At 39.9% G+C, this 14135-nt stretch overlaps 2 protein-coding genes across 2 annotated transcripts; both read right to left on the reverse strand.

Moving 5' to 3' along the window:
* Positions 1–468: 468 nt before the first annotated feature.
* On the reverse strand, positions 469–8052 carry LOC307037188 (zona pellucida sperm-binding protein 3-like; the record flags this gene model as incomplete). Its single annotated transcript, XM_079677966.1, has 8 exons — positions 7937–8052; positions 5213–5301; positions 4943–5123; positions 4725–4830; positions 4541–4626; positions 4250–4341; positions 792–952; positions 469–678 (listed from the first exon to the last, which is right to left on the reverse strand). The coding sequence occupies exons 2-8, from the start codon at positions 5265–5267 to the stop codon at positions 469–471; spliced, it is 891 nt and encodes a 296-aa protein (XP_079534092.1). The 5' UTR covers positions 5268–5301; positions 7937–8052.
* A 2454-nt stretch (positions 8053–10506) lies between these two features.
* On the reverse strand, positions 10507–13100 carry LOC307038058 (zona pellucida sperm-binding protein 3-like). The gene is made up of 7 exons (XM_079679356.1): positions 12973–13100; positions 11468–11652; positions 11287–11390; positions 11123–11214; positions 10868–11048; positions 10689–10794; positions 10507–10613 (listed from the first exon to the last, which is right to left on the reverse strand). The coding sequence occupies exons 1-7, from the start codon at positions 13037–13039 to the stop codon at positions 10521–10523; spliced, it is 828 nt and encodes a 275-aa protein (XP_079535482.1). The 5' UTR covers positions 13040–13100; the 3' UTR covers positions 10507–10520.
* Positions 13101–14135: the final 1035 nt, after the last annotated feature.

Raw genomic sequence — 14135 nt, forward strand, 5'->3', positions numbered from 1 at the left:
TCATGACCAGACGTTTTGGAGTTGCTGATTTAATAGAAACATTTTAAGCATGTGACCTGTTGCAAGTTATTAAAACAAATGTTTTTCATTCTTCATAATCAGTAAACCTGCAGATAGGGTTAAATACAAACACCAAATTCGTTTTTCTGTTTGATCCACCTGCTGGTAGGAACAGAAAATATGTCCAGTTAAAACAGTTACAGTTATAAAACAAATACTCTGCACCTCATTGTTGCTTGAACCGAATTAGATGAAGTAACTTAGTTATTAGTAATTGCTCATAAAAAAAGTTACCAACCTACAAAATGTGTTTTCTGTAGGCCTTGAGACTTTCTTGTATTCTTTACCTGGTTCTCGTTCACATGCTCCTGGCTGTTCCTCTTGTTAAGAATTGCTCAGTTGCGTCATGGCCTCGTCAAACAGCGCTCTGGCAGTCCCTTTATACTCACTCCATGGCTTATCTCGGGTTTACTCCTTGACCTCTTCAGCCAACTTCTCTTTTACTGCTTTCATCAAAACCTCTTCCAGCACATTTTCTTCTTCTGTGAATATCAGTTCCTCAATCAGATGTTTACTGTCGAAACAACATGGTACTTTTTCACAGCATTTGCATCGTTCACAGAATGACAAGATGAAAGCCACAATAGTGATACAAAATGCCCAAAAGCCACCGTAATGCTGAAGAAAGATAAAGAAAGATGGTTATATTATAACAGCAAAACTGCATTCCTGTTGTTTTTTTTAATATGGAAGTGATGCTGGTAAAGTAGATCAAGAGTGGAAGCACTCACCTGGGAAGAGTTTTTCAGTTCTTCAATGATGACTCTCTGGTTGTCCGTGATATTCGCCTCAGCTTTGCAGGCTAACTGTACCTGTTTCTCAGAGCCGTCATTCTTACAGCAAACATACCAGTCTCCATCGAGGAGCACAAAAGCAACCCACAGCAGACCAACTAAAAAAGCCTTGAGAATGTGAAGGAAATAAAAACACCAAGGAACTTCCTGGCATTTAGTGCATGAGCACCAGTTTCTACAGGCACTTTGAAAATAACTGTTTGTCCACAGTGTGAAGAAAGTCATTAAGACTGGCAGAACCATGAACGAGTCGCAGCCTGAGTGTTGTGGTTCACAATCGCACGCAAAGTCCTTTTCAAGCAGAATATTGTAGGTCAGGGGTGCCCACACTTTTTTGGCTGGTGAGCTACTTTTGAAATGACCAGCTCTACCAACCAAAAATAAAATCCCAAATTGCAAGGGGGCTGAATAACATGTTTTATTTATAACAACTCTATTTGGGTTCTTGAACAGAAACAAATACATAAAACTCAAAACACATGTTAACCTCTCTCCCTCTCCTCTCTCTGTTAAGAAACACATAACAAGCAGGCTAAGAAACCACTCTCCAATAAGCAAGTGGAATGGATTTGATAGTGAAGCATTGACACAGCTCTCTACAAAGTGTGGCGAGTGGATAGACCGATTCACGGACTTTCTACATGGTTAAAGTGGGGGGGTCAAAACTAATCATTTCAAAAAGTGTCATATAATGGCTGCGACGCCCATGATACAAAAAAGACAGTTCCTCTCCTAGTTCAATAAATAATAGGCTAAATCATCGTCTCTTTAGTCATGAAGCACAGAGACAGCTCTGGTTAAAGTCACAAATGAGATTCTAATAGCCTCAGACAAGGGACTTGTCTCTATTCTTGTCTTGCTCGATCTTAGTGCTGCATTTGATACTATCGACCATGATATCCTATTGCAAAGACGAGAGCACTTAGTTGGCATACAGGGAACTGCTTTAGGCTGGTTTAGGTCCTATCTATCTGAACGCTCTCAGTTTGTACGTGTCAACGATGAATCTTCCATGCAAACCAAAGTTAGCCATGGAGTGCCACAGGGCTCAGTGCTTGGACCTATTTAGTTCACACTATATATGCTTCCGTTAGGCAATATTATAAGGAATCATTCTGTAAACTTTCATTGTTATGCGGATGATACTCAACTATATTTATCAATCAAGCCTGATGAAATTAATCATCTAAATAAAATTCAAGACTGCCTCAAGAACTTAAAAACGTGGATGACCTTACTTTTTTTGATGTTAAACACGACCAAAACTGAAGTTATTGTACTTGGCCCGAAGAATCTACGAAACAAATTATCTAAAGATATACTAACTATGGATGGCATTAATTTTGCCTCCAGTGAGACTGTAAGGAATCTTGGTGTTATATTTGATCAGGATTTATCCTTTAACGCCCACATAAAATCAATTTCAAGGACCGCCTACTTCCATCTACGTAACATTGCAAAAATCAGGCATATCTTGCCTCAAAACGATGCAGAGAAGCTAGTCCATGCATTTGTTACTTCAAGGCTGGATTATTGTAACTCCTTATTATCAGGGTGTACCAAGAAGTCAGTCAAGTTGCTTCAGCTGATTCAAAATGCTGCAGCTCGTGTACTAACCAGAGTTAGGAAAAGGGACCACATCACTCCTGTTCTGGCTGCCTTACACTGGCTCCCTATAGAACACAGCATAGAATTTAAAATTCTTCTTCTCGCCTACAAAGCCCTTAATGGGCAGGCGCCATCTTACCTTAAAGAACTCATTATACCCTATTGTCCTACTAGGGCATTGCGTTCCAAGAATGCAGGGTTGTTGGTTGTTCCTAGAGTCTCTAAAAGTACAATGGGAGCCAGAGCCTTTTCTTATCAAGCTCCACTTTTGTGGAATCAGCTTCCAGTTTGTGTTCGGGCGGCAGACACCCTATCCGTTTTTAAGAGTGCGCTTAAGACCTTCCTTTTTGATAAAGCTTATAGTTAGGGCTGATTAGATTCAGCCCCTAGTTTTGCTGATATAGGCTTAGTTTGTCGGGGGACATCTTACTTCTTCCTTCTCTGTCTATACCTGTGTACTCATGTTCCGATTAACCCAGCTTCCCCAAATTTCTTTCTTTTTGGTGTCTATATACGCCGGGATCCGGAGTCATGGATGATCCTGCGGTCCTGTTTCATGGATCGCGAGTCCTGGATCTTGAGTCGTGGCTGTGGTCCTGGATCATAAGTCCTGTATGGATATCCTCGTGGATTCATCTTCCTATTATACACATGCATTTCCAAACATTTGGACTACCTATGTTGCAAATGTATTATCTTTTCAATTTACACACGGCATCTATTGCACGTCTGTCCGTCCTGGGAGAGGGATCCCTCCTCTGTTGCTCTCCCTGAGGTTTCTCCCTTTTTTCCCTTTAAACTGAGAGTTTTCTCTGGAAGTTTTTCCTTGTACGATGTGAGGGTCTAAGGACAGAGGGTGTCGTATTGTCATACTGATATTCTGTACAAACTGTGAAGTCCACTGAGACAAATGTAACATTTGTGATATTGGGCTATATAAATAAACTCATTGAACCAGAACAGCAACATATTTCAGCTAAGGTGAATAGGAGCGATAGAGTGTATTATGTACCAAGAATCAGTCTGCAATTGACAGAGTTTGACAATTACATGTTGAACCTTATGGAACAAGTCCATACAACAAAAAAGGGCCAATTGAGTACAGTGCCTAAAAGCTTTGAATCCATTTTCATTGTTCAGCCATAATATTCTTTGGACAATTACTGAGTTTAGCCTTGACCTGCTTGAAGAATACAGCATTAACAGTTAATGCTTATCATGTAAGTATTTTTAGAGTTCTTGTTTGGAAATTTGAACAAAAAGTTGAACCTAATCATATTGCTTTCAAAGATTTAGTGTGATCAATATTTCTGGGAAATTGACACAGGAAAAAAGTTCTTGACATTGAACAGAGCTGGAAATGTTCCCAGAAATAAGACAAGGTCATCAAGATTCAGTAATACAGCTCAGTTTAAACCATTTCACACAAAAGGCAAGTCAAACCCAATAATTTGAGAACTTCAATGAAGTGGTTCGGAAATTTTTTTTAATTTTTATTGGCCACATACAATCTGAAATGCAAAGAGAACCAATAATAAAAACCAAATTCAGATTGAAGAAACCAGTCAGCGAAATGGATCCATTCCTGTTGGGAGAACAAAGTTTATAATAGCCGTTCAGAATAAATGTATATTGCAATACGAAACCCTTACCTTCAGGAATTCATATCTATGATGGTAAATGGCCCAATGACTGCTTTTTGTACCATTCCATGGTTCTCTGCAAAAATACATATTTTAGTACCAGTCAACCAAACAAGTGTAAAACAGCAGAAGTTGTGTACATACCTGACGCAACACTCCTCTGCCTCCTTGACTTGCATTTCGATTCACAGCAGTCACAAAGATTGCTCTGGGCCAAGTTGTCCAGCAACTCCCAACTGAGTTCATGAAGATTGGATGAAAAGATCATTCAAACGCATCTCAACTCTTTCAAATAAAGTCTCCACAAAGTTTGAATAGTTATGAACGGGATCCATCTGTATCTTCAGTAGACTGGGCTTAAGCTGAATAAGTCATCTCATGTAAAACAAATTAACCTACAAGTCAAATTCTGATATATTAAAGTACTATTTTTACCCATGCCCTTCAACAAAGTGGCAGGCTTTCTTAGTGCTGTCAAGACCATTGGGATCCCAAGCCAAAAGTTTGCAGTGGATAAAGACCTGTTGAGTAGAGGGGAAATATAGGCGTCATGGCATAAATTAATCTCAGTTTCCACAATAAAACCTTGAATCTGAAAAAAATGTAAAGGCCAATGTACCTCTTCTCCCATAGCAAACGTAAAGGTCTGAAGTGATAGGCGGATCTCCGATGACTTTTGCCTTGGTTCGAATTTTGATTGTGACGACACACTTTCCAAAAGACATCTGTTGGGTTAAAGGAATGTATTAGCATTACAACCAAGGTTTAGACCAAAATAAGTTTTTTTGTTTGTTTTTAAAAACATTTTTTTAAATCAATGCTCATTGCCATGAGTACCCTTTATTGGAGATGATAGGGTACATGGTGCTTTCAGGGTACAGCTCTGGTGTGGTAGATGCTACACATTCCTCAAGAAGCAGCAGCAAGGGCTGATGGGTGTTCTGCACCACACTAGCCATGATGGGGATGATGGAGCCCAGAGGAAAGCGTGTAGATTCAGCAGGGCCTGAGAAGTCGTCTAGGGCAGTAAACAGAGGAAGAGTCATTAAGTTACAAAAGTCAGGGAGAGCTGCCGTTCGTAGAGAGTTTCTCATGTTGTTTACCCACCATTCATCAGGCCAATGCTAAACTGCAGATCTCCTAGACTGTAGGTTTTAAACATCGGGTCATAGATCGTAGCATACCAGTCTTTGGGCCTGCACAAAATAAAGCAGAAGGGTACAGAAAATGCTGCAAAGTGAAACTTTTGAACTTATTAGTGCAAGCTTGTTTACTCCTACGGACAAATTCTTTATTCTTATTCCGCCGGGTTATTTTGTCCGTCTTCTTCTCCCACATTGCAGAAATTCCGTTCAAATATTACTTCTCATTCATAATTCCCGAGATACATCCCATAATTCATCACATTTTTAACATGGAAGTCAATGGAGAAACTCTTCAGACTTCAAAAATCGTCATGTGACTTCAACTGCAAACTGTTCCTTCACACTTTCACTCAGAAACCTCATTCCAACTTTAAAATGTTACACATCTTTGACATTATTCATATTCAACTTTTAAATCAAATTCATATTAACCATTGCTCAGACCTTGATAAAGAGGCCTTCTTCAGATTTTAACATTAGTGTGTATTGCGCAGCTCGTTAATGCTAGAGTGCGTGAGTCACAGCTAGAGTGGAGGACCGCTTGAAATTCGCCTTCATATATATATTTTTAAACCTGCCTCAGTTCCCAAACCCTACATTCCTGAGACATCATTTTTCATGGGAAATGTAGAAAAACATCTCGTAGCTCCATTAAAGCATGTTGTACATTCAGGCTCATCTTTCCTCACAGCAGCAGCCGCACACCTTTAGTTAGTCTGCCAAAAATGGCAAATTACTGACGCAAAACTACAAACAAAGCAAACTTCAGATGCCAAGGGTTCTTGAGATGCTTCAACGATATATGTTACGGTTCTTCGACAAAACGTTCACATGCAACACGTTTCTCTCTCATTCAGAACAATGGAAAGGCTCTCCCCTCACTGATAACTGCACATCACCATGGAAACCTTTGACCTCTGGGCTCAAGGAAAGGCGTTTCATAACGTCGTTAGCTCAAACACCTGTGTGATGGAACATGATGATGTCATAACGCCAACTGACATGCTCAGAACGCCACCAACCAACACATGATGGTTAACACTGTGGCCCTGAACAGCTCTACATCAAATCTGATGTTACGTAACATTAGTGTGTTTTGCGCAGCTCGTTAATGCCAGTGTTACTATGGCAACGCATCCCTCGCCTTAAAACACGATGTCGCTGTAACTCCAATCGACACGGTCCAATCGTCCCCAATCTTCACTTGTATATCACCGGTCCATGCCTCAACAGCTGTACGCCAAATCTGAGATTTCACCATATGCCGTTTCCATGGAAACGCATCCATCGCCTTAAAACACGATGTTGTCGTGATACCTAAGCAAATGGTCTGAAACAGCACCATACTTCAGATAATGGTTAATGATCTGGCCCTCAACAGCTCTGTGTCAATTATGGGGTTTCATCCCATGCCGTTTCCATGGAAACGCATCCCTCGGCATGAAACACGATGTCGCTGTAATGCCAATGGAGACAGTCCAATCGTCCCCCAAACTTCGCTTGTATATCACCGGTCCATGCCTTAACAGCTCTACGTAAAATCTGAGATCTCACCATAGGCTGTTTCCATGAAAACGCATCCCTCGTCATAAAACACGATGTTGTCGTAACTGATATGAAAATGGTCAAAACACCACCAGACTTCAGACGACAGTTAATGGTCCAGCCCTCAACATATCTGTGCCATTAGTGAATTTTCCTCAAAAAGCTGTTGCCATGGGAACGCATCCCTTGCAATAACACAATATTGCTATAACTCTTATGGAAATGGTCAAAAAGTGCTAAAACTTCACATGTGTGCTAACAGTCCAGCCGTGAAGACATCGAAGGGACAGTTGAGATTTCTTCAAATTCCGTTGCCATGGTAACACGATGCTCGCCATGAAACATGGTTCTCTTCAGTGAAAACGCTCCAAACTGCCCAAAATGTAACAGGTTTGGTAACAATGAAGCCATGCACATATCTAAGCGTATTATGGGGAGTCATCAAATACCATTGCCATGGTGACAGATAATTTGCCATCAAGTTAGTTCAATTGTTTGCAGTTCAAATATTCTGCTGCTTTTCCACTTTATTTTCTTCTCAGACATTCAAGCCCCCAGTGTTCATGTATCATTTCAATCAAATTCTTCACTTTCTTTTTACATATTACATTTCAGCATAGCAATTCAGCATCAGCATAAAGTATTCCCACTTGCAATTTCTTCAGGATTAGTTATTAACTGTTACTCCTATGCTACAAGATAGACCAAAAATAAGTAGACATTAACTACTTCCTCCAAAATGCAAAAAACTAGAGTGAACTTAAATTTGTGATGTTCAATTAAAACTGTGGGACAAACTCAATTGACAATGAATTGGGAACACAGTGTACCTTAGGGATTGTTCTCAGTAAATGTACATTTTTTTTGTTGAGAATACTTCAATAGATAAAGCTAATTTGGGAATAGAACAGAAACAGGCTGTAGATTCTCTAAATCATTCTCCCATTCATTGTCTATATAGCAGCTTCAGACTTAATACCTGATGACATCACAAGTTTGAGACATACTTCCATGCTTGGTGGCTTTGAGAGGGAGAAGCTTTAACAAATTGAACTTTCCCAGGCCATAAAAATTCCACATTGGAATTGTTGGTTAAGGGTAGTGTCACCCTTTAGCACCTTATGTTGGTATGAACACTAACCTCTCATATGCACAGACTACTGGGTGGGTGAAGGCCAAATTGTAAGAATCTGCAGAAGCAACGTAGGTCAGATCATTGCTGTACACCAGTGCATCCCCGGTGACCTGTTAGAGAGACAAAGATCCCCCTGAGAGAGCTGTAGGAAATATAGCAGACTCACAGCTTGCAGGTTTAAAATATATATACACATACCAGTCTCCTAAAGTTACAGTCAGTGAGATCCACATAGAAGTAGGCCTCTCCTGCTGAGAAGCTAGTTGGGAAACAGTTACCCAGACGGAGAAGCGACGTGTCGGCCTGGGGTCGGCTTTCTGTCCACATCAGAGTCACAAAATCTGGCCCACAGTCCACTTTCATGTCTGCAACACAAATCAATTAAGTTCAGACTCAAATATTTGAGTCAAGGATAATAACATGGATTTAATTGTTTCCAGTCTTACCTGCATATACTGCCATGGCAGCTGCCAGGCTCAGAAGCAGTGCACCTTGACAAAATGAAACCATCATGACCGAATGCTTGCTACTGACACAGTGCATGTTCTTATACCTTGTTCCTGAGAGGCATTCATCAAGATAACGTATTTCACCTGGTGCCTGTCAACAGTCCCAGCTGCAGCAGATAGCACACTGATTACAGCATGGGGAGCATCCAATCACATTAGTCCTTACACCCAATTCATTTTTATTCAGCTTCATCAGCAGCACAAAATCACCATTTGTTAATCAATTTATTATCCTGTGTGACTACCTTACATTCTTATTTAAAACACTTTAAGGATGATAGTGCATGGTCTTACTGATGTTTTGATTTAGTTTTGCTGTTATATATATTAACATTAATATATGTATACGTTGGGATTCTTTGTTCAACTTCAAGTCATGCAAGAAAAAGTTTTCTTTGAGAATTAAAAGGAGTCATTTCTAAACAAATGATCATTTGGGGGAAGGTAGTATTCCTTTATCAGATGTCCTGTCCTATTCAAATGTGTTATTTTTATATCTTTGACCTAATGGAAACTCAAGGTAAGGGAAAAAGGTACATTTAAGTTGTATTCAGTTAGAAAATATCCACACTCACACATCTGAATATTAGTTGTGTTGCAATGATGTCCTCTTTTAACTGCATAAACACGTGCCATGCAGGCCATCCCTATTGATTTTATAATCATGGCCAGAAAGTAAACTATGCTACATTCAACTGCAGGCATGAGTGCCCAGAAAATAAATTCAGATCAGAATTGTCTTTTCAAATGAGGCTCAACATAAATAATTGCCATAGTTGTAATACCAGACAGATCACCATAGCTTTTAAATCTGCTGGTGTTTGTAATGTCAGAATGTATATCATGTACAGAGCTCAATGTAAAATGGAAAGTGAAAGAAATTCAGGGGCTATACTCCAACTCACATGGCCATTAAATGTTACATTATAATTGACGGTATCTTTCAATGACAAAAGTCACACATAATTAGTAAAGTTCTACTGATGGGACAGATGGACACAGTTGAGGACAGTAGGACCTTCATATGAAGTAAAGATACTCGTTTTATACTCAACAGGAGTTAACAGTTTTATTCATACAGAGATTATAGACAACTTTAATCTGCATATGGATGTCGTCCTCCTGGGCCCTCTGTTCAGTCTCCCCAATCTTAGACTGGACTTCCTGTTGAGAAAATGTTTAGAAACATTAGTCTTAAGGCAAGTTTTGAACAAAACTTCAAGACAAATACCATAAATAAATACTCATTAACCTTGGTCAGCAATGGAAACTTCTGATGCATTGTGGGCATTTTGTTGCGATGGATCCATTATGATCAGGGGACCCAACACAGAATTGTGCATGAAGCCGTTGGATTCTGAAGTGGAAAAAAAAAACAATAACTTCATAATGAAAAAGACTAGATTAAAAAAGCACACAAGTTAGCATGAAAGAGATACCCCATTCGTCTCCTCTCTTGGAGCGAGTGTTGCAGGTCCTAGAACAGCAGTCACACATGGAGCTCTGCATGGGGTCATCCAAGAGTTCCCATCTGAGGAGGCAGCAATCGTTAAGGCTCAAATACATCAGCATGGCTTTAAAACATTTTGTATACACAGAAGAAAAAAGCCGTTATAAAATGGTGTGATGTTTCTATAAAAAACAAACTGGTAAAATTATAAATATCAAGTCAATGACCAAAATATATATTTCCATCTACAGTGCAGAAAAAGGTCAACATTTTACAAAAGCTCAGAGCTTTTTTTATTTCATAAATCTCATTAGGTTGGCTAATCATTTGAGTGCCCCTCCTTTTAAAACAAATATATTGTTATTCTCAAATATTTTAAAATTATCATTCGTCACAATTGTTATCTATACTTTGTTAGTTAGCAGGAGATCATTTATTATAGATATATAAAAGCACAATACTGATCAAAGTACATACATTGATCTACTTCAAGTTGGATATGTTATGCTAAAATAAGCTATCATCCTTGGCTAATGGTGCATACTTGTTGCTCATGGCATCAGTTGCATTCATCATATTAAACTGCTGGCCAGAACATTTTCACGTACTTCCAACAAATCAAACTCTTCCCTTACCGCTCATTTTCCTTTACATAGTGGCAAGCTTTCTTGCTCTCACTTAGAACTTCAGGATCCCATGCGAGCAGTTTGCAGTGAATGTACACCTGAGGAGCACATGAAACATACATGTTTGCTAGGAACCAAATATTCTTTAGAGCACTTTACATTTACCCCCTCACCTCCTCGCCGAGACCAAACTTGAAGGACTGCAGGTAGAGGATGATTGCAGACGAGTGGTACCGAGGGAGAAACCTGGAGTTTCCCTTCACACTGTCCAGGAGACACCTGAATAAATTCAGATAAGAGATAAGGACTAAACTCCAGAAAACAATGAAAGAAATCAGAGACTGGATCTCACCCCTTATTTCTAATGATGGGGTACACATTGCTGTTAGCCTGCAGCTCAGGCGTAGTGGCTGCCACACATTCCTCCATGAGCAGCAGCAATGGCTGATGGGACTTCTGCTCCACTGTTGCCCATATTGGCATGAAGGAACCCAGGGGGATGACATTTGTCTCCGCTACCGCTGTCATTTGTTCTGTAAGGGGAAAAGTAAAAACGGCTCAGTGTGCATTTTTTGAGTGTTTGGCCTTTGGGAGCATGAGCCCTCACCATTTAGGAGCAGCATGTGGAACTCCAGCCCTCCTCGGCCTTCGGCAACACCTGACCCCGGGTTCAGGAAAGGAGGAACCCACCCCTTAGGTCTGAAACATATTAACAACATTTATCCATATATCAGCTTTAAACTTGAATTTCAATAAGAAAGAAGCTCCTACCTTGGATAAACGCACTCGATGGGATACACATAAGCTGCAGGACTCGACCTTGGTTGGGGCCTGAAAGTCAGCTCATTTTTGTAGATGAGATTCTTCCCTTTCACCTGAAGAAAAAAAAGAAGCTCATTATGACATTGAAAAGGCTGAGAGGTATTTTGGTGAAACATGGCAGTTACATTACCAGTCTTTTAAAATTGCAGTCATCTAGTTTGTAGTTAAACTCAGCTTTCCCCTCTCCCCTGGGCAGAACATGAAACCCAGATGGCATACAGGTTCCGAGGAAGTGACGAGCTGCATATTGCCGCAGCCTCGAGGGTATCGTCCATGTGATGCTTATGGAGTCTTTTTCACACTGTACTTTGATTTCTGCAAACAAATCATTATTATATATTTCCCTTTATAAAACGGACAAGTCAAATCAAGCAATCTGATTGGTTCTTAGCCGTGATATACTGAGCGTATACCACGGGTAGAATTGTAAGTTACTTTTCACAACAAGTCAGTATCCCTCCGCGTCTGAGAAAAACAGTATACCGTTGAGCTGAAAATATTGGAACAAGAAAGCAGCGGAGAAGTAATGGGGCAAAAAGCCTCCTTTTTACACAGCGGTCCAGACATAGACATCAAAGGGCAAAACATATTCAGTGTGCAGTTCCTTTGGCATTAGGGCAGGGATATCTAGACACTTTCCAAGGTTTGACATAATGAATTGTGCTACTTTTAAAGCAAGCAACGATGTTTTCAAATCTGTAATCAAAGAGGTCCGCAAAAACACTATCGACCAATCAGATTGCTTGATTTGACTTGTCAGTTTTGTAAATATATTTAATTTTCTTCCGTTACGAAACAAACTTACAAAGCATAAGATGGAAACATTTAAGATTAACTTTGACCTCCGGGGGTGCATTACTATGGAGGAGTGGATTTAGCAGTGCCTATCTCCAGAAAAAAAAAAAGCATCTAAACGACGGCATGCAGAGCTACGCGAAGAGCAGGTAGACCAACTGGAAAAGTACCACCGTTCAAAAGCTTTCTGATGCGGGTCTTGAAACAAAGCAGAGAAATTATGACCGTTAGTGGCCACAGGTGCGAAAGCTCTCTCCAGAGCTACTGGAAGCCCAATCTCGGGGACCGGAGAAAGTGGAGCAATATTCTCGCCACGCCAAGAAGTAACAGCCTAGAACAACCTCAACCTATACAAGTCACCTCGTAAGCCATGCTACTAATGCTGGACAGTTTTTCAGTGGGTGCACAATAAACGGCAACATACATTAATGTAAATAAACAGCCAATTAATGGATCAACGTAAGCTCTCTGTCTAATATGTTCGCCGGCTGTTAGTGTTGTTGCATAGCAACCACGTCGCACTATGTTTTGTGCAGAAGGCAACGGAGGGACTATTTTATTTTGAACATCATTATTTACTAATAAAAACTATTTAAATTAGAGTGTGTATTTTTCTTTCATATTGCCACACTTGGTAACCGTTTTATAAAAGCAATAGCTCACTTCAGGCCGTGGTATATGCTCATTATATCACAGCTAAGGGGCGTGGTTCAGCGCGAAGCGGAGGGTCGACAACCCCCTTAGCTGTGATATAATGAGCATATCCCACGGCCCGTCGTGAGCTATTGCTTAAACATTCCCCAACAAAAGCAGATGTTTACATACATGTGCTAAGCATACCTGCATTGGCAACAGTCGTTGCAAAAAGAGTCACGACTATCACACCTAGGTAGAGTTGAGTCCCCATGACTGAATGATCTAGATCACACAGGAAGTGGCACCATTTGTAGACTCCCTGCCAAATGAGCTGAACGAGCAACACCTGTGTGAGAGCAGGGCAGCACCTGCCTACTTATACTGGGGTGTCATTTCACATTCAATTTCATTGTAGAGTTTTCATTTGGATCATTTATAGTAAACTTATTCAAGTACATTTTTATTTATCTGCCTAATTGCTTCTTTTTTTTTAATTCTACTGAATTTATTGTTCAACAATTACCTGATTATTTTACATACAACACTATTCATAAAACAATACAACAATTCAGATGAAACTACTTAAAGGCAATTTTCTAAAATCAGCCCAACCATAACAAGCTTCCAAGTCTATATACCTACAGGTTAGTAAGTCAGAGATGTGCAACTACATTTAACCTTTTAATTTAAAACATTTTTTTATAAATGATTATAGGAAGTGCCCTTTTTCTCACTTGAGCTCCCGCCCCCCAAAATGTCTGTGCACATCCCTGGCCCCCACCGCCGGTAAATGGAAGTACTACAAAGAACCCTGTTAATTATGTGCAGTTATTTCACGACTTGTATTACTACATGGTTTAGTTGAATACTTGATTTTGATTGGTCAATTCAGAACAAGTGACATGTCGTTAATTCAGAACAGACAGACCGCTGTTATGGATTGAAATGAATAGAGCGGCGTCCTCTGGTGGCCTCTGTCTAGATCAGTCCAAAAAGAAACAAAAAGATAATTACCAACATTAAAGTGTAAGAGACATTTATTTAAAGTTAGCTTTAGCCTTTTTGATTGAGTTGGTGCAGATGCCCAAAGTGCATTAAGTAAGGAAAGATGTACAGACTTTCACATCAGAGACCGAGGCCTGGATCCAACTTGAAAAGGAGTTCTCGAGTTTGGTTCAAATTTACAAAAGTAGGCCTACTGTTCGCTTTACGTGAGAAAACGACTGCTGTGTCTCAAGTATTTTTTTCCAATACATAAATCTTAGTATCACTTTTAACAGCTCATACAGACTGCATTATAAGCCTATTAAAAGTGATACTAGAAGAAAAAGGACTCTATAAAAAAGTTGCATGAGGAGACTACCTAC

This window comes from Notothenia rossii (assembly GCF_949606895.1).
Source record: "Notothenia rossii genome assembly, chromosome: 4".
NCBI lineage: Eukaryota > Metazoa > Chordata > Actinopteri > Perciformes > Nototheniidae > Notothenia > Notothenia rossii.

Bases quoted from the DNA above. Each gene is read 5' to 3' on its own strand.
- LOC307038058 (XM_079679356.1), bottom strand. From the start codon at position 13,039: ATGGGGACTCAACTCTACCTAGGTGTGATAGTCGTGACTCTTTTTGCA. The intron at 11,215-11,286 runs GTAGGAGCTTCT...AATATGTTTCAG, and splicing joins ATCGAGTGCGTTTATCCAAG to ACCTAAGGGGTGGGTTCCTC. The intron at 11,049-11,122 runs GTGAGGGCTCAT...TTCCCCTTACAG, and splicing joins CCACATGCTGCTCCTAAATG to AACAAATGACAGCGGTAGCG.